The sequence below is a fragment of the Carassius auratus genome, unplaced genomic scaffold (assembly GCF_003368295.1).
Source record: "Carassius auratus strain Wakin unplaced genomic scaffold, ASM336829v1 scaf_tig00214150, whole genome shotgun sequence".
Taxonomy (NCBI): Eukaryota; Metazoa; Chordata; class Actinopteri; order Cypriniformes; family Cyprinidae; genus Carassius; species Carassius auratus.
Window position 1 is genome coordinate 439579 of NW_020527538.1, and position 20169 is coordinate 459747.

General features: G+C 35.5%; 2 protein-coding genes across 2 annotated transcripts in view; both read right to left on the reverse strand.

The window, feature by feature from the left end:
- The window catches only part of LOC113091256 (ras GTPase-activating-like protein IQGAP1), a 49916-nt gene extending 46485 nt beyond the window's left edge, over positions 1-3431 (reverse strand). The window contains exon 1 of the mRNA XM_026256663.1: positions 3107-3431. Within this exon, the coding sequence (XP_026112448.1) occupies positions 3107-3188 (82 nt within the window). The 5' untranslated portion in view covers positions 3189-3431. The remainder of the gene's footprint in view (positions 1-3106) is intronic.
- A 7359-nt stretch (positions 3432-10790) lies between these two features.
- On the reverse strand, positions 10791-20056 carry LOC113091250 (DNA polymerase kappa-like). The gene is made up of 14 exons (XM_026256658.1): positions 18912-20056; positions 18531-18650; positions 16896-17048; positions 16594-16725; positions 16375-16519; positions 15659-15850; positions 15412-15536; positions 15169-15335; positions 15022-15054; positions 14790-14886; positions 14216-14387; positions 12250-13335; positions 12086-12134; positions 10791-11734 (listed from the first exon to the last, which is right to left on the reverse strand). The coding sequence occupies exons 1-14, from the start codon at positions 19026-19028 to the stop codon at positions 11632-11634; spliced, it is 2691 nt and encodes an 896-aa protein (XP_026112443.1). The 5' UTR covers positions 19029-20056; the 3' UTR covers positions 10791-11631.
- Between the last annotated feature and the right edge of the window lie 113 nt (positions 20057-20169).

A 20169-nucleotide genomic window follows, 5' to 3' on the forward strand; every position in this document is an offset into this window, starting at 1 on the left:
CTGAGCTAATATTGATAATGATCTACAGAATTTTGTGAACTGCATAACTTTTTAGACATTTACTTTATCTTGTTATTTAATCATTTATTTCAATGGCATGGAGCTGCTGTTGCCTCTTACTGTAAACACACTCACCAATCACATGATGCAACCAACACAATCATGCGCAGTCCTGGGTAAAACCAGGCCTAGATCTTGAATGAGTTTCTGTTTTGAAATGACCCCGCTAAAAATGAAAGCTAGTGAAGCTGTGCAAAGCTGATGTTGTGTCAGATGATGTGCTGCCCTCGTTCCACATGCCGTGACTGAACACGACAGCATGATGTGCTTACAGATCAACTGTCAACCACATCTCACCATCAAAACACCATCTAGAAAGAACTTTACAATCTGTAGCGTTTACCACAGAACTCATGACTGATTTTGAAAACAGGGCAGTAGCAGATGTAGCAGCACTCACATCACTTGGTTTAATAAGTTATTTGATTATACGATCACTTATCCCCTGACTGAATTATACAGTGTATCTCCACAGCCTGCTGAGCCCCAGCTGAAACTTTAATAAAATAGTCAAAAATAACACTTGTTATATTATGACTCTTGGTGAAGTAGGTCACATCCATTCTCACACGAAAAAAGGCAACAGCATGACAACAAAGACCAGTGCAGTTAAACAGAAATCTGAAGAGAACTTGTGATGCTACGACAAGCAATGAGAAGCTCATTTCTACATGTGACAGAGCACAAGACTGTGTCCAGCTACCGAAGTGTTTTCACAATCCTCACTCATCTAGTAATAATTAAGCTTGCTGACACACAGTCCCATGCTGGCCTTTGTTCGAGTAAATGAGATCCAACTCTGTAATGGCAAACAGCACTGCAAATTTCTCCCCCTGACACACAGGCTCAGGCTTGCCAGTTAACCTCTGTGGGGTTTGATTACGTAGGTCAGCCTTATCACCTCATTCGGTTCCACAGACATGAAACTCAATTTTTGGAAAACATGGCAACAAAAGTGGGTTCTCATAAATGTGTTTCTGCGTTTTAAATATTATAAACAAGCAAAGTGCAACAGCCACTTGAGGAAAGATCAGTAGAGTAGATTCAGTTACCTGTTGTTGGATAAGAAATGATTTGGGAACATTATTAACAGAAGCAATTTTCTATACAAACAAATTGGGGTCTTTTATTAGAAAGGATGCATTAAATGGATCAAAAGTGACAGTAGATACTTTTCCTTTTGGCAATTTTCAAACGAATGCTGTTTTTTTAACTTTAAATATTTTCAACACTGATAATAAGAAATGTTTCTTGATGTGATACTAAAGACTGGATTAACGGCTGCTGAATAAATAATAAATTATATATATATATATATATATATATATATATATATATATATATATATATATACATACATAAAAATGAAAAAGAGAAAAAAAAAATTCAAATTTAAATCGTATTTTACTGTTTTTATTGCATTTTCGATCAATTAAATGCACCCTTGGTCAGCATAAGAGACTTCCTTCAAAAACATCTTAACAACCCCAAATTTTGAACGGTAGTGTAAACTGCGTCAGCCACCGCACCACACTTCTAGTGGCTGTGAGGGGGACGTCTGTTCGTCTCCAATCTCTCAAACCAACATGGGTCACAGCTACCTCATATGATAATAAGACGCAGGGTAGGCACTGACCTATATATCTCCATAATAGATCAGTGAGTGTAGGGCATTTCAGTCATATGATGTCATATCCTTACTTTCAAGATGACTTCCGTTTTTAAAAAGATGTGTTAAAAATACGTGTGTCAGAGTCCTCAAGATGGAAGAGAATCAATTGTGATGCAGAATTTCTTCCAACTATTTGTGGGGTATCTTCAGCATAGCACATCATAGTTATTTAAAGCTTAAGGAGTTAAATTCAATATGTGAAGCATGAGATTGTGTTTTCCCATATCCAAATTCAGCTTTTTGTGAATAAAAAAGGCAATCAATAACAAAACAGGCTCATGTAAACACTATATAAATCAGCAACGTGGAACCACAGGCCTTGTCAGCAGTTTAGCTGGAATGTGATCTCTGTGCCAGTGTTGACATGAGTTAAGTAAACTCCATATAATGAGCTGGCAAAAAGTTAGCAAGTACATCTCTCAACCTTGATTTGATGCGGTGGAGTTAAACTCAAACTAGCAGGCTCTGATACACAACCAACCAGCAGTTTACATCAGAATTAAGCATCTGCTATATGCAGACAGGATCTTAAACATTCTTCATCATTCTAGATAAACACAGTAAGACAGTGTCTTACCAGCGTGGTGCAATGTGTGTGTTCAATAAAACCTGCACAGATAAACTCCTTCAACAGAATTCCTCAAATATCTGCACTGTACAGACTGTCAGGTGCTTTTACAAAGGGCAGAGGTAATGTTTAACTGGAGAAAACTCTCATGGAGCTCCTCTTTGCTCAGACTACTGCAAGAGATCTAATGGCAAAGAAACACAAACACATTTCTGAGGCAACATAATATATAAGGACATGTCAGAGATAAAACATGTATTTAGCACTGGGCAGAGACGATTAATAGTTGTAAAGAGTGTATCTGTAAGGCCCAAAACACAATATAATGTCTCATGTACTCATGCACTGTCTCACAGAAGTTTGCACATTAGCATGGCTTCTTGATTAAAAAATGGGAAGTGGGTTTGACAGAAATATAAGTGGAGGTTAAATTATAGATTTAGACACATAACATTTTTTTTTTTTTTTTTACATTTTGCGTATCTATCATTGTTTGCTTAACTTTCTACAAACCAGCAACCAGATCTGCATAACAGTTATAATCAATATCACTGTTTATACACACACACACATGCATATGCATAATATTAACATGTGTAGTGCATACTGTTGAGGAAATAATCATTTCCCCAATATTATGCATGAACATGTGCACCAAACTAACATCCACTTCACTGATGACAGATGTCAAATCACTGTTGCAGATACTCTGGCTGACCAAGTGTCCAAATTCAATTAACACTCATTTCGTTTCATATTTATAGAGTAATTTCATAACTAACACGAAGTGAAGTCGCTCTACTTACATCCATATCGTGGTCTGAGAGAGTTTGCGCCGTCTTCATGGTACATCCTGCTTCCTCTGAAACTCTGCAGAGCCTCCACCATAAACTAGGCTCGGACTTTCTTAAACTTCAAACTTCTTTCTCAAGCGAGCAAAACGAAATCTACATTTGTCATAGCACTGGTCCCCAGCAAAACGCCGTGCCCATCTGCACTGAAGCGCTTCGGTCACTGCGACTATTCCCTCGCCTGTCAACCTGATGGAAGCCCCTGTGTGTGAGCTCGTGCTGAAGCGCTGCTCACGCTGAATGACGCGGCTCCACCTGCTGGCGGCGCGCGACGCCCACCTGACCTCACCTGACCTCACCCGCGGACCGTGTTCAGCTGATCTACACTATTTCTGCCTGATCTCACACTTAAAGCATGCTTACTCTTTGTTGTGTAAACTAATGTAGTAAGGGGGACGATTCTGTTATTAGATAACAATCTTGACTCGAAGAAAAAAAAATGATAAGTTATACGTGTAGAGTTTAATGTGGAGTTTTTATTTATTTACGAATATGAAGTAGGTTGTACTATAAAACAATGCAAATAAAACTAAAAATAAATAGCCTAAATAAAATGTATTCGCTGGGCTATAAATCATTAAGTAATATAAAAAATAAAATAAATTAATAAATTAATAGAAACACGTTACTTGTGTACACTCTGACAATTGTGAAACTCACAACCAATTCATAATTTACCATAAATATCTGGCCCAACTTAATGTGTGTATGAATGCCTGGTATGTGGTATATTTCATATCCTATATTTTACTCATGTATAGGCCGACACGTGCAACAGATCTCCTGCAGATGTCAGTGTTGTACTACATTTAAAGAACCAACGCAGACTTCATCACAGCATGGGGTAATTTTGACAAATCATCAATGCACATAAAGCACACAGCAAAACTGATCACAGTGGTTGAAGGAGAAAAATGTGACTGTCCTTGCATGGCTTAGTCAGAATCCAGACTAAAATTAAACTGAACTTGAGCTGTTCTGCAAAGAGGATTTATTAAATACTGCAAAGTCTAGATGTGCAAAGTTAGTAGAGACAGAACCCATTAGACTAAAGGCTGTAATTAAAGCAAAGGTGGTATATATATATATATATATATATATATATATATATATATATATATATATATATATATATATATATATATATATATATATATATATATATATATATATATATATATATATATATATATATATATATATATAAACTACTCAAGGAGGTGATCCTTTTTTAACTCAGTGATTCAGTTTTTTTTTTTTTTTTTGTCTGTCTGTTTATTTTGACATTTTGGTGTTACATCTTTCACTAGGATGCTATAAGTTGCACTGAAAAAATGCAGCTGGATAAAACAAAAACTATCCGTCTACATTTCAGACTGTAAAGCAACTAAATGTGATTATTTTAAAGGGGCTGATTCTTTGCTATAATATATATATATATATGGCATAATATAAACATACATTTTCTCCACCTCTGAATATATCAGCCTCATCAAATAAAACTTGTTTCAGATCAGTTGCTACAGGCGTACATGTGGCCAGCCTTTATGAATATTTAAACTTGTGTCTGATTGTCTCTGCTGTTCATATTTGCAGACTTTTCCTATGGCTCATTGTTGTGAATTTAACCTATGTATGTATGTACACAAATGAGTAAGAACAGTCAGTGTTTGTTTTCTTTTAATAAAGATTTGCTTAATATTAACAGACACAGACACTTTTCACAGCACATCTCTATTACCTTCACAAAATATGACAGCTGTATTCTTGTTTTCATTTTTTTCTGCCATAAAACACCCAACAGTGCCACATTCTCTGGAGAGCTGAGCACACAGACCCGAAACGTTTAATACATGCAATTTTGCTGGCTCTTAGGGAAAGTGCTGCATTGACAAATGAACAATGAACACTTTCAGCAGTGTATATACACTAAAGATTCATCCACTCAAGCCCTCAAAAATCTTTACACATAGTATTCAGCATGTGAGTCGCTCACTGTAACCATATGTACAAAAATACATGGATAAGCACACATTTACCCAGATATATATACACACACAGGTTTTGCTGTTCACAAACATACACACATTTCAGACAGCATGTTAATATTAAAATATGTGCATGGTTTTTCCGATGAAGACAGTCTTAGACCAAGTACAGTACAGCACTGATAATTTATAATCTGATTTATAAATAATGCTTTCGAGAATCTGCATAGCTTTGCTGAGAGTGAGACAGCATTAAGCCACTTTGGTTAGTTGGAAGACAAACCAAATACAAAAACATCATCAATGGTCCTTAATGGTCTTAATTTCTTTAACTGAAATTTCTTATTGTAGAACTCTGGACACATAGCAAAAGCTAGATAATAGTATGACTTCTTGACAGATCGTATCCAGAAAGTCAGATTTAATGTATATCATCCTCAAAATTGATAAACACAGGGGCACCTCAAGGGTGTGTTCTGTCACCTATCCTACACATTATATACCAATAATTGTCAAGCTTCCTCTTCAGCTCACACTTATTTTAAATATGCTGACGACACAGCATTGGTTGGTTTTTTAAAGTCGGACATTTCTTCTGTGAGTGGCTTTCAGAGGGAATTGCAGGGTTTCACTCAGTGGTGTTCTGAAAATTTTCTGGAATTCAATGTGAAAAAAAAAAACAGATGGTCATAAATTTTTGTAAAAACAGAATGATAATTCCCCCCTCTAATATTAATGGTGAATTAGTGGAGAGGGTCTCAATGTATAAAAACCTGGGAGTTTAAATTTATTCTAAATTAACTTTTAATGAATGTGCACTAAACAAAACTAAGGAAATGCACCAGAATATAACAGGAAATTATATAATTTTAGATTAGAAAAACCCTTTCTTGTAATGTTTCATAAAAGTTTACTTCAGAGAGTTCTGTCCTTTGGCCTCATCTGTGTGTTTGGTAACATGCATGTTAAGGACCAAAGGAAACTGCAGCGCATGATTAAGATGGCCAGCAGGATCATTGGAATTGGCCAGGTGTCGGCAGCACAGTTGTACAATGAGCTTATTTCAAAAAACATTGATCAAATCCTTAATGACAGAAAGGTTTAATAAATAATTTGTCCCCATAGCCATCACATTGTATAATGATCAAGCACATCGTAAGCTATCATAGTTTTAGTTACCTGTTAATATTATATATTTTTTATGTTAAATGTTGGATTGTAATTTTTTATTTGTAATTTTGTACTTGGATTGTAATTTTTTATTTTTATAGTATTATTTATTTTGGTCTTTATTGTTCTATTCATAGACTCTTGTGTATTATGTGTTGTGTTTTGTTTTTGAAGAATATGTTGTGATAAGGGCGCGTAATGAATGAATGACCATATGAATTTCCCCTTGTGGGACAATAAAGTTTACCTTGACCTTGACCTTGTAACAATATTGATTTATCTTGTTCAGGGAACTGAATTTGGCACTGGGATGAGATCACATTAAGAGACGACCAAGCAGAATTTTTATTATAACATGATGTATCACAAATCATACTGACATGGGGATTTGGTGCTCAAGAAAATTTCTTTTTTATATCAACGTTGAAATATATATTCAAATAAAGTTATGTAGAAGCAACCAAAAAGCACAATTCTCTTCAGTTGGCTAGGAAATTATACTTGTAAATGAATCACGTGTCACGTGGTTCTCAAACACATCTCTCTTCCCTCTCTACAGATCGTAGACCCCATTTATTGAGGCGGGCCTTCTAAAATCCCTCTAAACATGAGTCTTTGAGATTGTTCCAGCACATCATCATTCTGATTCTCATCAGTCCTTTCTGTCAGACTGTAAGATGGTTTGCATGAGTGACCGTGTTGGAGACACACACTTTGATATCAAATACAGCAGCCACCTCAAGTTTATACGTCTTGTGTGATCTTATGTAGGAGAGGCACAGTTTCAAAAGGCCATTTGCTGTTGACAAATCACAAAGTGGCAGAACAAGTCAAATAACACACACCTGTTGTACAGTATATAAAATCAAATAGGCTTTGCTGCTTACAGTAAAAAGCTAATGAACAAAATATACTCTAAAACATCTGCAGAGCACAAATATTACTTTTTTTTTTTATAAATTTGGCTGCAGGAACTTTATACATGTACCTTGAGCATTACTACAGTGCACAGTTGTGGCCTGTTTTATCAGAGGCTGAAGCACATTATGCAAAAGGCTTGATTCTAAAATAAATAAATAAATAATACAGTAATAATATTGTACAAAATGATGGTTTTTAACCTCATTTGAAATATAATTCTTAATGAAATACTCAATAACAAAACCTTATTCTTACATTAGAAATGCACGACACCATATCTGGATCTCCTATGATGTTTTCGATATGTATAGTCAAATCCTGAAACTAAGCACTGAATAAAGCATTTCTAGTCTAAGTCTCTCATCTCTTCAGTTATTCTCTGGGTTGAGTCAGCCAGCTGTGATGCAGCTGTGCTGAGCTTTCAGCGGATCTGATCATCCTCTTTGCATAATTGCGGCAGGTTTGAGCGGCTCATTAATAGGTTGTTTTGCTCAAGACTTAATAAGGGGACATTAATATTTATGTCCACGTCCATTCCTAGACCGTTACAAACCTCTAAAAAGCCACAAGAAAACATCAGTCTTGGTTCAATGAACTTTAGAGTATGGAGGTGCAAAAGCTTTGCTATTATTGCAAAGAAAAGTCAAAAGATTGTCAATATTTATCCACTGTTCGATGGTGCCTAATTGATATGTACCTTTTGTATTGCTTCTACTGATATGCTACTGCTTTTTCACTCCTTTACAGCTCTTCCTCTTCAAAGTTAATGTCAGCTCAAGATAAAAGGTTGTCACCCTGCAGAGTTTTTCAAGAAGCTGATTTTAAGGACATTCATATTACAATGAGGTACAGTTAACACATCCTTACTGATATTAAAATCTCTTGCTGTTTAACTTGTATATTTGTTGCAGGCCTAATGCAGACACACAACATATTTAATGCAGACCTTGCCATTCTTTTTGTACAATTTCATATGCTTAGTCTATATTGCTGCTACTGATATTCTACTGCTTTTCCACACCATTACAGCTGTTGATTCCTCTTCAAAGTTATTGTCACCTCAAGATATAAAGATTCACCCTACAAAGTTTTCAAGAAGCTGTGTGAAGGATGTTCATTTTACAATAAGGTAATTGTGAACTTGCTTATTTTTAAATCATTCTTTATTCTTGATTTTATTACTTGTGTCATGACCTCTATATATGACCTCTTTAATCATTTATGTTATAAGATGGCATGTGATTTACATATGTGATTATTTTTCATCTGTACTTGCTGGCCACTACTAGTCTCTTTGGCTCCATTATCCCTCCTTGTGTCTGTTTCAGATGAGCACAGAGTTCAGTTCAGTCATTCTTGGATGGACTAGATGCCTTGGTGTCTTTTAGGGCTGTACGAAGCATCTGTATCATCAAACAGGAGCTTGAGCTTTAGCAGTCAATATAAGTGTTCTAATGTATATGTGTATATATATATATATATATATATATATATATATATATATATATATGTTGGAGTCACTCAGTCTTGTTTATAATTGTATGTAGGACACAAGTTGGAAAAGAAGAAAAGCTGCCTTGGCCTTCTACGCTTCCTTTCAGAGGAGACTTCTGAGATAATCAAGATGTGTGATGTAAGAAAACATATTTAAATCTTGTGAATGTACTGATGATAGTGAATTCATTGTAGAGCAGTATGTGTAAGGTAAAAGTAAATCAGCTTTCGATTACAAAAATATTTATTATTATTATTTTATCCCACCATAAGTAATAATTTATGCTAAAATGCTTTTTTGACTGTCAGTTAATCTAAGTACTATACTATATGTCGTGCCTAAACGTGTCATCAATAATATCATGTACAAATCTAACAAAATATTAAAGGGTTTTTTGATTTCTCTGGAATCTCAAATGCTGAATGTTGGTCAAGTGTTTACTATAAGGAAAAACCTTTGAGCATTTATTGGAAATAGACCAATTTCACATGTGTGTTCTTATTGCTTTTATAGTGAGAGTTTACTACATGAGTATTGTTCAACACAGTCAATGACCATGTATTGTGCAAATCATTCAAAGGTCAGAAAGCTACATGTACTTGTTTATATAAAGAACACTTACAATCTTTAAAGTAATTGATGAGCCATTATTTTGTATCATTACACACGGCCTGCCACTCCTCATTTTTCCCCAATTCATGCCTTTTTCTTTCCCCCTCAGTTACATTTTCTATACATCTTTTATACCACTCATCTACCTTTCTTCTAGTTCTGTTTAGTATTAGAGAATCTTTGATGTTTTGATGAAATGGATGTTTAAGCACTTGTGTTCTTAAATTACTTTTTAAAACATGTTTTCCTATAAGAATTTGTATTTTCAAACCAATGTTAAAGCTTGTACATTACTTGAATTTATTTCAATAATTTTTTTTTACATTTTTGAGCAGACCAGGTACAAGTCTATTTATTATGAGCTGATTTGAGTTTTCTTGAACTGATAATGTAACATAGTAAGTTGTTTTAACTCAGAGCATCATGTTGAAACAACAAATGACCATTAGTTTAATAAATTGTAAAACTTAACTTCTTGAGTTGAAACAAAGAGTATCAGTAAGTTGAGTTTACCAACTCACTAAAGTAAGTTTAACCAACGTGAAATGTTTTACAGTGTATAAAACCTCTTTACATTAGAGTTACAAACTGTGAATTTAACAAAAGGTCATTTCTAAATAATTGAATACACTCTACACTGTAAAAAAAATCATAAGTTGGGCCAACTTAAACTTTTAAGGCAACAAACTTCAGCAGATTTTTTAGTTTGCTCAACTTAAAGGTCAATTAGTTGTACAAACTTTTGTGCATGTTCAATCAACATAAGGTAAGTGAACTTTTAGTTAAACTTCACTTCACTTTACAATGCAAACACTCCCAATAAAATGGCCCCACCCCTGTCACTTGATTGACAGGTTTCCGTGTAGACGTTGGAAATTCTTGAAAGGAATTGCGATTCCATTTGAGTTTTGGCAGTTTACATGCACAATGCAGAGAGAGTGAAAAGGCAAATGTGGTAATTAATATTGCTATTTAAATATGACAGGCTCATAGCTCGTAAGATATGGGAAACACAATTGCAAACGGACTTTGCATTTCCATTTTAAATTTGGCAGACACTGTGCGTTTGCTTAAACGAAAATGCAAACGGTAATGCGCTATTTGCATTTGGATTATGTCACATTTTATGCGTCCACAAATTTAAAATGCAATTGCAAATACAATTTGCAATTCCTTTTGAATAAAGTCCGGAATATTATTCCATACTTATCAGTCAGTGTAAAATGTCAGATACGGAACCTTGGTCTTCTTTGTCAAGTTCTCTCATTTGCAAGTCATCAGCAATGTACACCACAATATCAATGTGATTGTTCAGGCCCTCCTGAGCATTAAGTTATTTACATTTATGCCCCAGATGTTCAGCATTAAGAAGCTATGGGGTGTTATACAATTGCATGTTGATGATGTTGGCACTTACTTTTTAATGGCCTTTGCAATGTACACAATTCAAGAGTTGAAATTCAATGTTATATTTTTATTATACACACACACACACAAAAGTTGTGCTCAAAATTATTATCCCCCTTGGTAAATATGAGCAAGAAAGACTGGAAATAAATCTGTATTGTTCATTCTTTCCATACATTCACTAAAACTGAAGCTAAGGCTTCTATTGATTATTGGTGAACATTCGTCCAAACATTTTAATGGTACTGCACTTCTTTACAATAATATAAATACCATCATATCTTTCAGGGAAAGAATAGCTGAATGCACAGGAATAAAGTGGTTTAATTAGTTTTCAAATAAAGAAGAAAACACCCTATACCTTATACTTCCATACCATTACATGAGATCAAGAAGGCAATTTTTTTTCACATTAATTTTAGGTGCAAATTATCTTATGTCATGGTCTATACAGTGCTTTACAACACCCATACAAAATTAAATGCACATTTTTTTTTTCATGCATAGAATAAAATGATAAAAAAAAAATATTGGAGTCATTTCATCATTGATATATAAATGAAAATTTTACATCAATTATATACATATATATATATGAATGAAATATTTTTCCACCACGCAAATACTCATTTCAATAAATACAAAAAATATGCCCAAACTGATTTTCAGCTTTGTGCCAGAGCATATCATCTTTACATCTATACATCTCTTATGGTCATCTTATTAAAGATCTGTTTTTCTTCAAAATATATTAATTCTTCAGGCTGCATCATTTTTACTTGTTCCATCCAACATATTCCTTTAGGTAAATCCAGAAAAATCCTCATGGATTATAATGTCTCCTCCTAATAAATTAATATGATGATCTGTCTGAATTGGTAAAGGAATTAGATGTTCTGTCTGGAGTTGCCTTTGAAGAACTTGTCGATTGTGTGTTTTGTGCTCAACACTTTGATTTTCTTCGAGGGAGGAAGAGGAGATGATCCTTGTCTGTAGTTAAAAAACATAACAGTCAGGAGACACAAAAATAATATACATTAGTGTAGTGTTAGAGTTTAGGGCTAGTAAGATTTTTAAGATCTAGAAAGATAATTCCTCTTGCTCAAAAATACAGTAATGTTAAATATTTTAACAGTTTTCTATTTGAATATGTAAAAATATTTATCTATTTTTTCCTGAATTTTCAGAATTTTCAGCATCATTACTCCAGTCTTCAGTGTCACACGATCCTTAAGAAATCATATCATATACTAATTTGGTGCTCAAGAAATTTTTTCTTTTTTATTAATATTATCAGTGTTGAAAACGCAGCTCAGTATCGCCTTTTACACAGTTAAATACCTTTTGCTCTTTTCTACTTTAGAAACTCTTCCCTGGTCCCCCAATTGGCCTGTAAAACACAAACAAAACAAATCTAATGTATTATAATCCTTTCCCTTCTGTATAGCATGATATCATTATTATAACTAATGCAATTCCTTGCACTCTTTAATTTCTGCACTGACCTCGCACACTGCTGAGTGCTGAATCTGAATGATCCACAGGAGGATGAGATTCTCTAAACTCTAGCAGAACTTCCTGGTTAAGACACATATCCACATGGCTGTTGAAGAGTGCAAGGTCATCAGTGCTTTGTGGCTGACTGCACACGGGACACATCAACAACAAGCCTTTCGAGGCAGATGAAATCTCAGTGACAGCCTCAAGACTTGCTGTTTGTGATGCTTTAGAACTAGACTCAGAAAGAGGCATCTTCTTTTTATGAAGAACAGAACGCTTTCCATTTATTTTTGTCCTGTGAGCAAAAAATGGAGTCTTGAAATCACTGCCGTCATCAGTTTCCTCCACAGGCACAGAGATGCTAGTGGACGGCTTCTCTTCATCACAGGATGGGTCGTGGCTAGAGGATTTTAGAGTCTTGCTCTCTGAACTTGATGCAGGTGGTTTGCTGTTGAGCTCTTCCTGTTCCTTAACCGCGTCTGAAGCTGTGGGTTCATTATCCACTGCGCTGCCCTTCAGACATTCATCAATATGGCTGTTGAAGGCTGTAAGGTTTACATCCTTCATCTCTTTATTGCACACAGGACAGGTCAGACACAGCGGCACCTGGGTTGAGATTTTAAATGATGGCTTTAAAACTGCATGTTTGTTTGTGTAGCTTGTTGCGTCTGTCCATGAGTTTGTAGTTGACAAACTTTTTGCTGATGTTGTGTCTGATTGAGTGTTTGTTGTTGATAGATCTGTCTGTGCTGCAGCTGCGTCAACACTGTTGTTTGTTGTGTCTTTACCAACGATGACAGACATTTGTTCCTGCTGCTGCTGAAGTCTTTTCATCTGTGCTCTTTGAAAAAACGATTGCTGCTGAGGTCCTCTAGGTTTGGGTATTTGCTCAGACACAGAAGGTACTTTCATCTCAGTGGAAGGTGGCTTTAGGCAACTGGCAGCATCACCGTCGTCGTCTGCTTTGAGCGCAGATCCAGCACACTGTGTGAAACTGCCTGAATCAGATCCACCTTTCTGCAGAAATCCCATTATACTCCTCTGAAGAGGCTTTTTATCTTCAGCACTGATAAAGCCGGACACTCGAACGCCTGTTGAAAATCATCACATATTTCTTCATTAGAATGACAATTTCAGAAACTTTATTATGTGAAATAATCACACCCAAAGTAGCTTTGATATATATGATAAAAAATATATATGATTTTATTGTCTGTTTCTTTGGGCTTGATGTCAAACACTGCAATGACGAATTGTTTAGATTTCATATGCATTAATAAGTCCTAGCAAATATTGTATAACATTATACAATAAACTTTAGAGAAAACTAAAGTTAAAGTTAATATATTTATATTATAATATATATATTTGATTATTATTATTATTATTATTATTATACAGTTCATCATTTTTTGTTTATACTGAAGTATATTTTATGGAGAGAGCACGTCATGGTTGCTTAGCAAAGGCAGACGCATCAGGGGCGCAACTGCCCGAGCGTTTTCCACGCGTTTTTAGGCGCAATATGTGAACGGCCCCTAAAGCTACAGTAAAGACTTTTATAGGTCTAATGTTACAACAACAACAAAAAAAATACATTATTTCCTAAAAAAAATAAAAAAAAAACTTTCCACTAAAATATTAAGCAAAACAACTGATAACAACATTGATAATAAGAAATGTTTCTTTATTAGCTAATCAGCATATTAGGATGATTTTTTTAAGTATGAAATATAATAAAATTGAAAACAGATATTTTTATAATTTTGTAATATTTCGCAGTATTACTGTTTTTTTACTCTATTTTGATTAAATAAATGTATCTTTTGTGATTTTATATACATACACATGCATATATATATATATGTATATATATATATATATATATATATATATATATATATATATATATATATATATATATATATATATATAAAGGATAAAAACAATAAGATGAGGTGCAATACATACCCATGAGCCTCAGTTTCAGTGGCTGAGGACTGACACTGTCAATCTCAACTTTGAGAAGGTCCTTAGCAGCTGCAAAGATCTCCTCCTCAGTGCAGACAGCGTACTGCAGTGTGAACGCTCTGGACTTCACTTCAAATTGGACATTCTTCAGCTTTAAAGTGACAGTTTTGCCCTATAGTACAAACACAAAGAAATACACTCCATCTTATGAATGCAAGACCAATACTTCTACATGTTTTCATTTATACTAATTGTGTATATACATTGTTTCTGCACATAATAAACTATGTGCAAATAATTCAGGGGGTTTTAAAGACAAGTCTAAAACATCCAAAAAGTAGGGAAGTGAAACAATCGAGAAGATTTCCTATACAACACAAATACAAAATTACATTCCTTCAAAACAACATCTGCAAAAGCAACTCTGGAATATGGCAATGATGTTGATGTTCAAACCTAAGCAACTGAGATTTAATAAACAGATCAATCGAAAGATGAATAGTTCAGAGAGATATGGAAGTATTTGCTGGCTCTTTCCGCCACTCTGTATAAAGATGAGAGAAACTACTTTTACCTTGAGGCCCTCCCGCTGTAGGTCCTGTGCCAAGTCATGACAGAGATCCCTGCACAGGGAATACTGCTCCTCTGCATCACTCATCTCCCCAAACGTCCTAAAAGAAAAGAGCGAATAGAAATAACACAAATAAACTGAGGGGAGGAGGAAAAAGAATGTTGATTTCAAGTTTACAGAAATGTTTGGATCTGAAACATGTGCTGAAGACTGGAGAAAACTGTGAGCAGATTACCTCTCAGTGCTCATGCTTTTTCTTTCGGAGTCCCTGAAACAAAACACCAGTTTTTCCATGAAACATTAGAAACCAAATTCTTATTCTGTATCAAACAAACTACTATGCAAATATGTCTGACAATGCAAAATTAAAAAAAGGACGCACCTCTCCATACATGTGGAGCCCAAACCCAAAGATATGTGAAGGAAATTATGCCAGGAAGTTCCTGAGAAAAGCAGGGAGAGTAGCGCCATCTGCTGGCCCAGCTGGTCACAGTTGACAATACCCAAAGCAGCCAGCATCTTCTCAGTAACCTTTCCAACACCAGACACCTGGAATAAATAAACAGTAATATTAGGCCACGTTAATGAGCTATAGAACAGTTATAGATAAATGGGTCAGACAGACTTTTCTGACAGGAAGATCCTTTATAAACTCCATCACAGCTTGTCTCTCAGGAGGAATTCGGTACTGGCCATTGGGCTTGTTCTTATCACTACATACTTTTGCAAGCATCATGTTTGGGGCGATGCCTATCAGAGAGATTAAACGAGGAAAAAATACTCTACATTTCTTACATAATGTGTGAAGACTGCATATGCTTACTTCTGCAGTTTAAGTATAAAAACGTAACTAAAATGATCCAGTCTCTCACCTGCACTGGCAGTAATAGATGTTTTCTGCTGAATTCGGAAGCGCATCTCCCTCACCGCCTCCTCTGCACTCGTCCCAAACACCTCTGCCTTCCTATCAGCCCCTGAAAGAGAGGGCGAGGAGCTGGGACTGTCCTCAAACAGCACAGGAGACAGCTCATCTTTCTCTGCTGTTGACCTGTCTGCATCATTTTCTTTTAAAGAACGACATAAAGAACATAAATCTTGCTTTTATAATCACTCATGATAAAAGACACACTTTCATTGTCAGTGTTTTCACAAGGTAAAAATTGGACCTCTTTTAAAAGTCCACTAGCCCAGGGATTTTCAGTCTTTAAGACGTGATGGACCCCTCTCGTGAGAGACTCCAATCCTACAATGTAAACATTTTGTATAAAGACCCTATTTATACTGTAAAAATGTATATTATAAACTTCATATGTTTTTTTTGCTTTTTTTTTTATAAGTTTATTTAAATAGAATGTTTGCATCTGATGTATGATGAACACTGAAATCAACTTTGTGCAGATTAACTCCCAATGCTCATGCTTTGTAAGCTTTATATATTATTTATTAATTTATTTAAATATGCTTTTAATTTATTTAATCCTGTTTTTTTTTTAATTAAAACTTATTTAGACTTTTTTTTATACACTATTTATCTCTAAACTTTTCCTCAGCACGGACCCCAGCTTGAAAAGCCCTGCACTTAACGCACCTGTCGTAGCATCACAGATGCAATATGTTCTCATGGTCTCCGGCCAGTGCTTCCGCTGCTCCAGGTGCTCACTGAGATCCAGATAAGCCTCGTCCAGACTCATAGGCATAAAATGAGGGTCATATTCTGAAAATATCTCTCGCACCTTTAAGACAGACCCAAGCATTAACAAACAGTAGCTATGGCTATTGAATAATGAAGGACTAATATACAACATACCTGGGCACTCACTGCTCTGTATTTGTCAAAGTTAGTCGGCACAATGACAAGATTTGGACAGAGCTTCTTTGCAATGAACCCTGGCATTGCCGCACGGACACCAAACCTCCTAGCATGGTAATTGGAGGTTGACTGAAAATGATCATTTAAAATAAAAATAAAAAATTAAGACGTGTTGGTGTTGTATCTTTCACTTGGATGTTATAAGTTGTACTGGGTAAATACAGCTGGATGAAACAAAAACTGTGTCTGACTTTTCTATACCCGTATGTGATGATGCAAGGTTTATTTTAGATTCTCACCAGCATGCTCATGGATCCCACTGCCATCGGTTTGTCCTTCAGCTCCGGGCAGTCTCTCATCTCAACAGCAGCATAGAATGCGTCCATGTCTACATGAACTATCACACGGCCCAACTCTCGACTTCTCTCCAGTTCACACCTCAGTTTGTCCACCTATGGCATGAAAACTCTTTCATACTCTAATTTAATGTAAAAAAAAAAAAAAAGTGACGTGACATACAGCCAAGTATGGTGACCCATACTCAGAATTCGTGCTCTGCATTTAACCCATCCAAAGTGTGCACACACACACACACACATACTGTGAACACACACACTGTGAACACACACCGAGAGCAGTGGGCAGCCATTTATGCTGCAGTGCTTGGGGAGCATTTAGGGGTTCGTGCCTTGCTCAATGTCACCTCAGTTGTGGTATTGCTGGCCCGATACTCGAACCCACAACCCTAGAGTTAGGAGTCAAACTCTCTAACCACTAGGCCATGACTTCCCGTAGTTACTGTATACTTTATGTAATAAATAAGTAAATAAGTCTAGGTCATGTTTCACCCCAGTTTATATTTTTCATAAAGACAACATAGCTTATTTTAGGACCATTAAAGGGTTAGTTCACCCAATAATCAAAATTATGTCATTAAAAACTCACCCTCATGTCTTTCCAAACCCGTGAGACATCCGTTTATCTTCGGAACACAGTTTAAGATATTTTAGATTAAGTCCGAGAGCTTTCTGTCCCTCCACTGAAACTGTGTGCACGGTCTACTGTCCATGTCCAGAAAGGTAATAAAAACATCTAAGTAGTCCACGTGACATCAGAGGTTCTGTTAGAATTTTTTGAAGCATCGAAAATACATTTTGGTCCAAAAATAGCAAAAACTATGACTTTATTCAGCATTTTCTTCTCTTCCGGTCAGTTGTGAGTGATTTCAAAACTCTGCAATTTGTGATATCCAGTTCATGAACGAATCATTCGATGTAACCGGATCTTTTTGAACCAGTTCACCAAATCGAACTGAATCATTTTAAACGGTTTGCATCTTTAATACGCATTAATCCACAAATAACTTAAGCTGTTAACTTTTTTAATGTGGCTGACACTCCCTCTGAGTTAAAACAAACCAATATCCCGGAGTAATTCATTTACTCAAACAGTACACTGACTGAACTGCTGTGAAGAGAGAAATGAAGATGAACACCGAGCTGAGCCAGATAACGAACGAAAGATTGACTCCATAATTTTGATTATTGGGTGAACTAACCCTTCAAGGTTTATTGCGTGTGACATTATTTCTATGACAATAAAGCACAACTGTCATTACCATAATGACTTCAGATGTATTATTTTTAAGTTTGTAATTCTCAATATTTTTAAAATTATGTAAAAACTTTAAAGAGGGCCATCCTGCACAGCCAAATTTTTTTTTTAAATTAATATCAATATAAACAAACCATGATGCATAATACTTTAAAAACTTTTGATTTAAATAAAATCTATTTTTCTATATGATAGTGCAAATTAGATTTTTACACATTACGGTAATAAAATCGACACAGTACAAATGTGTACATGTGTACACAGTACATGGTGGGGAATCCAATCCTAATGTTTCTGACAGTCATTACAGAGTTGGTTACCTCTGCTTGTGCTTGCTTCATCAGTTCTTTAGTGATTCTTGCTTTTTGCTCCATCATCTTCTCAATGCGCTGATTCACCTGCTGCTCCTTCTTCAGTTCATTCTCATAAAATCTAGACCCCTGCCATTCAAAATAAAGTTTATTTTTCTACTGTACAACACTAGGTACTTGACATTAAACAATGTAAACATTCAATTTGACTTACTATACTTCACTAAACATGTAATAAAAGACTGAAACCCCCTGACATATGCTACACTTCACCTGCTATGGACATTCATACAGTCTGAATACGAAGTAAACAAACAACGTTAACGTTAATGTATGTATTTGTGTGTGTGTGTGTGTGTGTAACTTAAGAAAATAAACAGCTGTTCAAACCTTGGAGGTTTCCAGAATGATCTTGTTGATCTTGTCTCTGTCCAGGCCCTCCATGCCAGCCTTGTTATCATTGAGAGCGATCCTGGAGAGAAGATCCGCTCCCTGGTGACTCTCCATCTTCTGTTTACTTTCACTTTCACCCGATTCACTTTTCCTGGCTTATTTCGTCTTTATGGTTGGAGCTAAAGTAGATCCTCCGATCCAGTGATCGGCTGTCATGTAGGCTAAACTTCTGAAGTTATTCTGACAGCAGGCAAAATAATGATTTTCCCCTGTGCTTTTTGGTTGAATGAATATAGTATAAACAGGTATTAACCTAGTTACTGCCTAATAGATATACAGTTATAAACACACATACAAAGCAAGACTGAACAATGTTGTAAACTAAAAAACTAGAACAATATAAACCCCGTCGACTGTTCGAGTGTTTTTGAACGTCTTGTTCTCGAAAAGGAACATAGCTGCATGATCGTCTATATCGCCACCTGGTGTACTGGAAGATGAACATATCAGGATGTACAGTTCTCTACTCCAGGATGTAAGGATTTTTGTTTTGAATCGAGTTAGGATTAAGTTAAATTAATACCAGGATCACTTCATCACTTCACTTTTAAAAAAACGGAGAAATTGCCACAAGGTCTATATCTTACTTAAAATGCTTTCTGCCAAGAATCATGATGTTGTCTAAAATAAATAAATAAATAAATACATTTATGCATTTAGCAGACACTTTTATCCAGAGCAACTTACAATGGTGGTTATGACGTGTGTTTTAAATGTATAAAACGTTTTATTATAGCTATGGTTTTATAACTGTGTCTGTTTCATGACAGTTATATGTTTCTCATATTTGGCAGCTTACCCCCAAAAGTGGCTATATTGTGGTCGACTCTATATGTATACACAAAAACTGAAACCTACGTATAAACCTTCTACCTTCAGTGACAAATAGTTCCTATATAAAATTTAACGCGGTCACAGAGTGCACTGTATCGGTCAGAAAATGTAACACGTGATTTTAGTTTCGCTTTTGGCTAGTGCCGAGAAATGATCGCTCCTCGGCCGTCGCAAAGTCTCGCGAGTGTTCATTATGACTTAATTCATTATTTAATTTATTGTAATTTCCGACCTGCGTTTTTGCTCCTTTGCCTTGAAAAACATTTCGTGAAGAGGGCGCCTTTTGTTGTGTTTTGTTAGAGTCCAAAATTTTAATCTTTACTCCGTCCGTAATATCAGCATTTGCCGTTCTCGCGATATT

Coding starts and splice junctions, on each gene's coding strand:
- LOC113091250 (XM_026256658.1), bottom strand. CDS start 19,028: ATGGAGAGTCACCAGGGAGCGGATCTTCTCTCCAGGATCGCTCTCAAT. Junction 16,726..16,895: donor TGGGATCCATGAGCATGCTG/GTGAGAATCTAA, acceptor GATCATTTTCAG/TCAACCTCCAATTACCATGC. Junction 15,851..16,374: donor CATCTGTGATGCTACGACAG/GTGCGTTAAGTG, acceptor GTTCTTTAAAAG/AAAATGATGCAGACAGGTCA.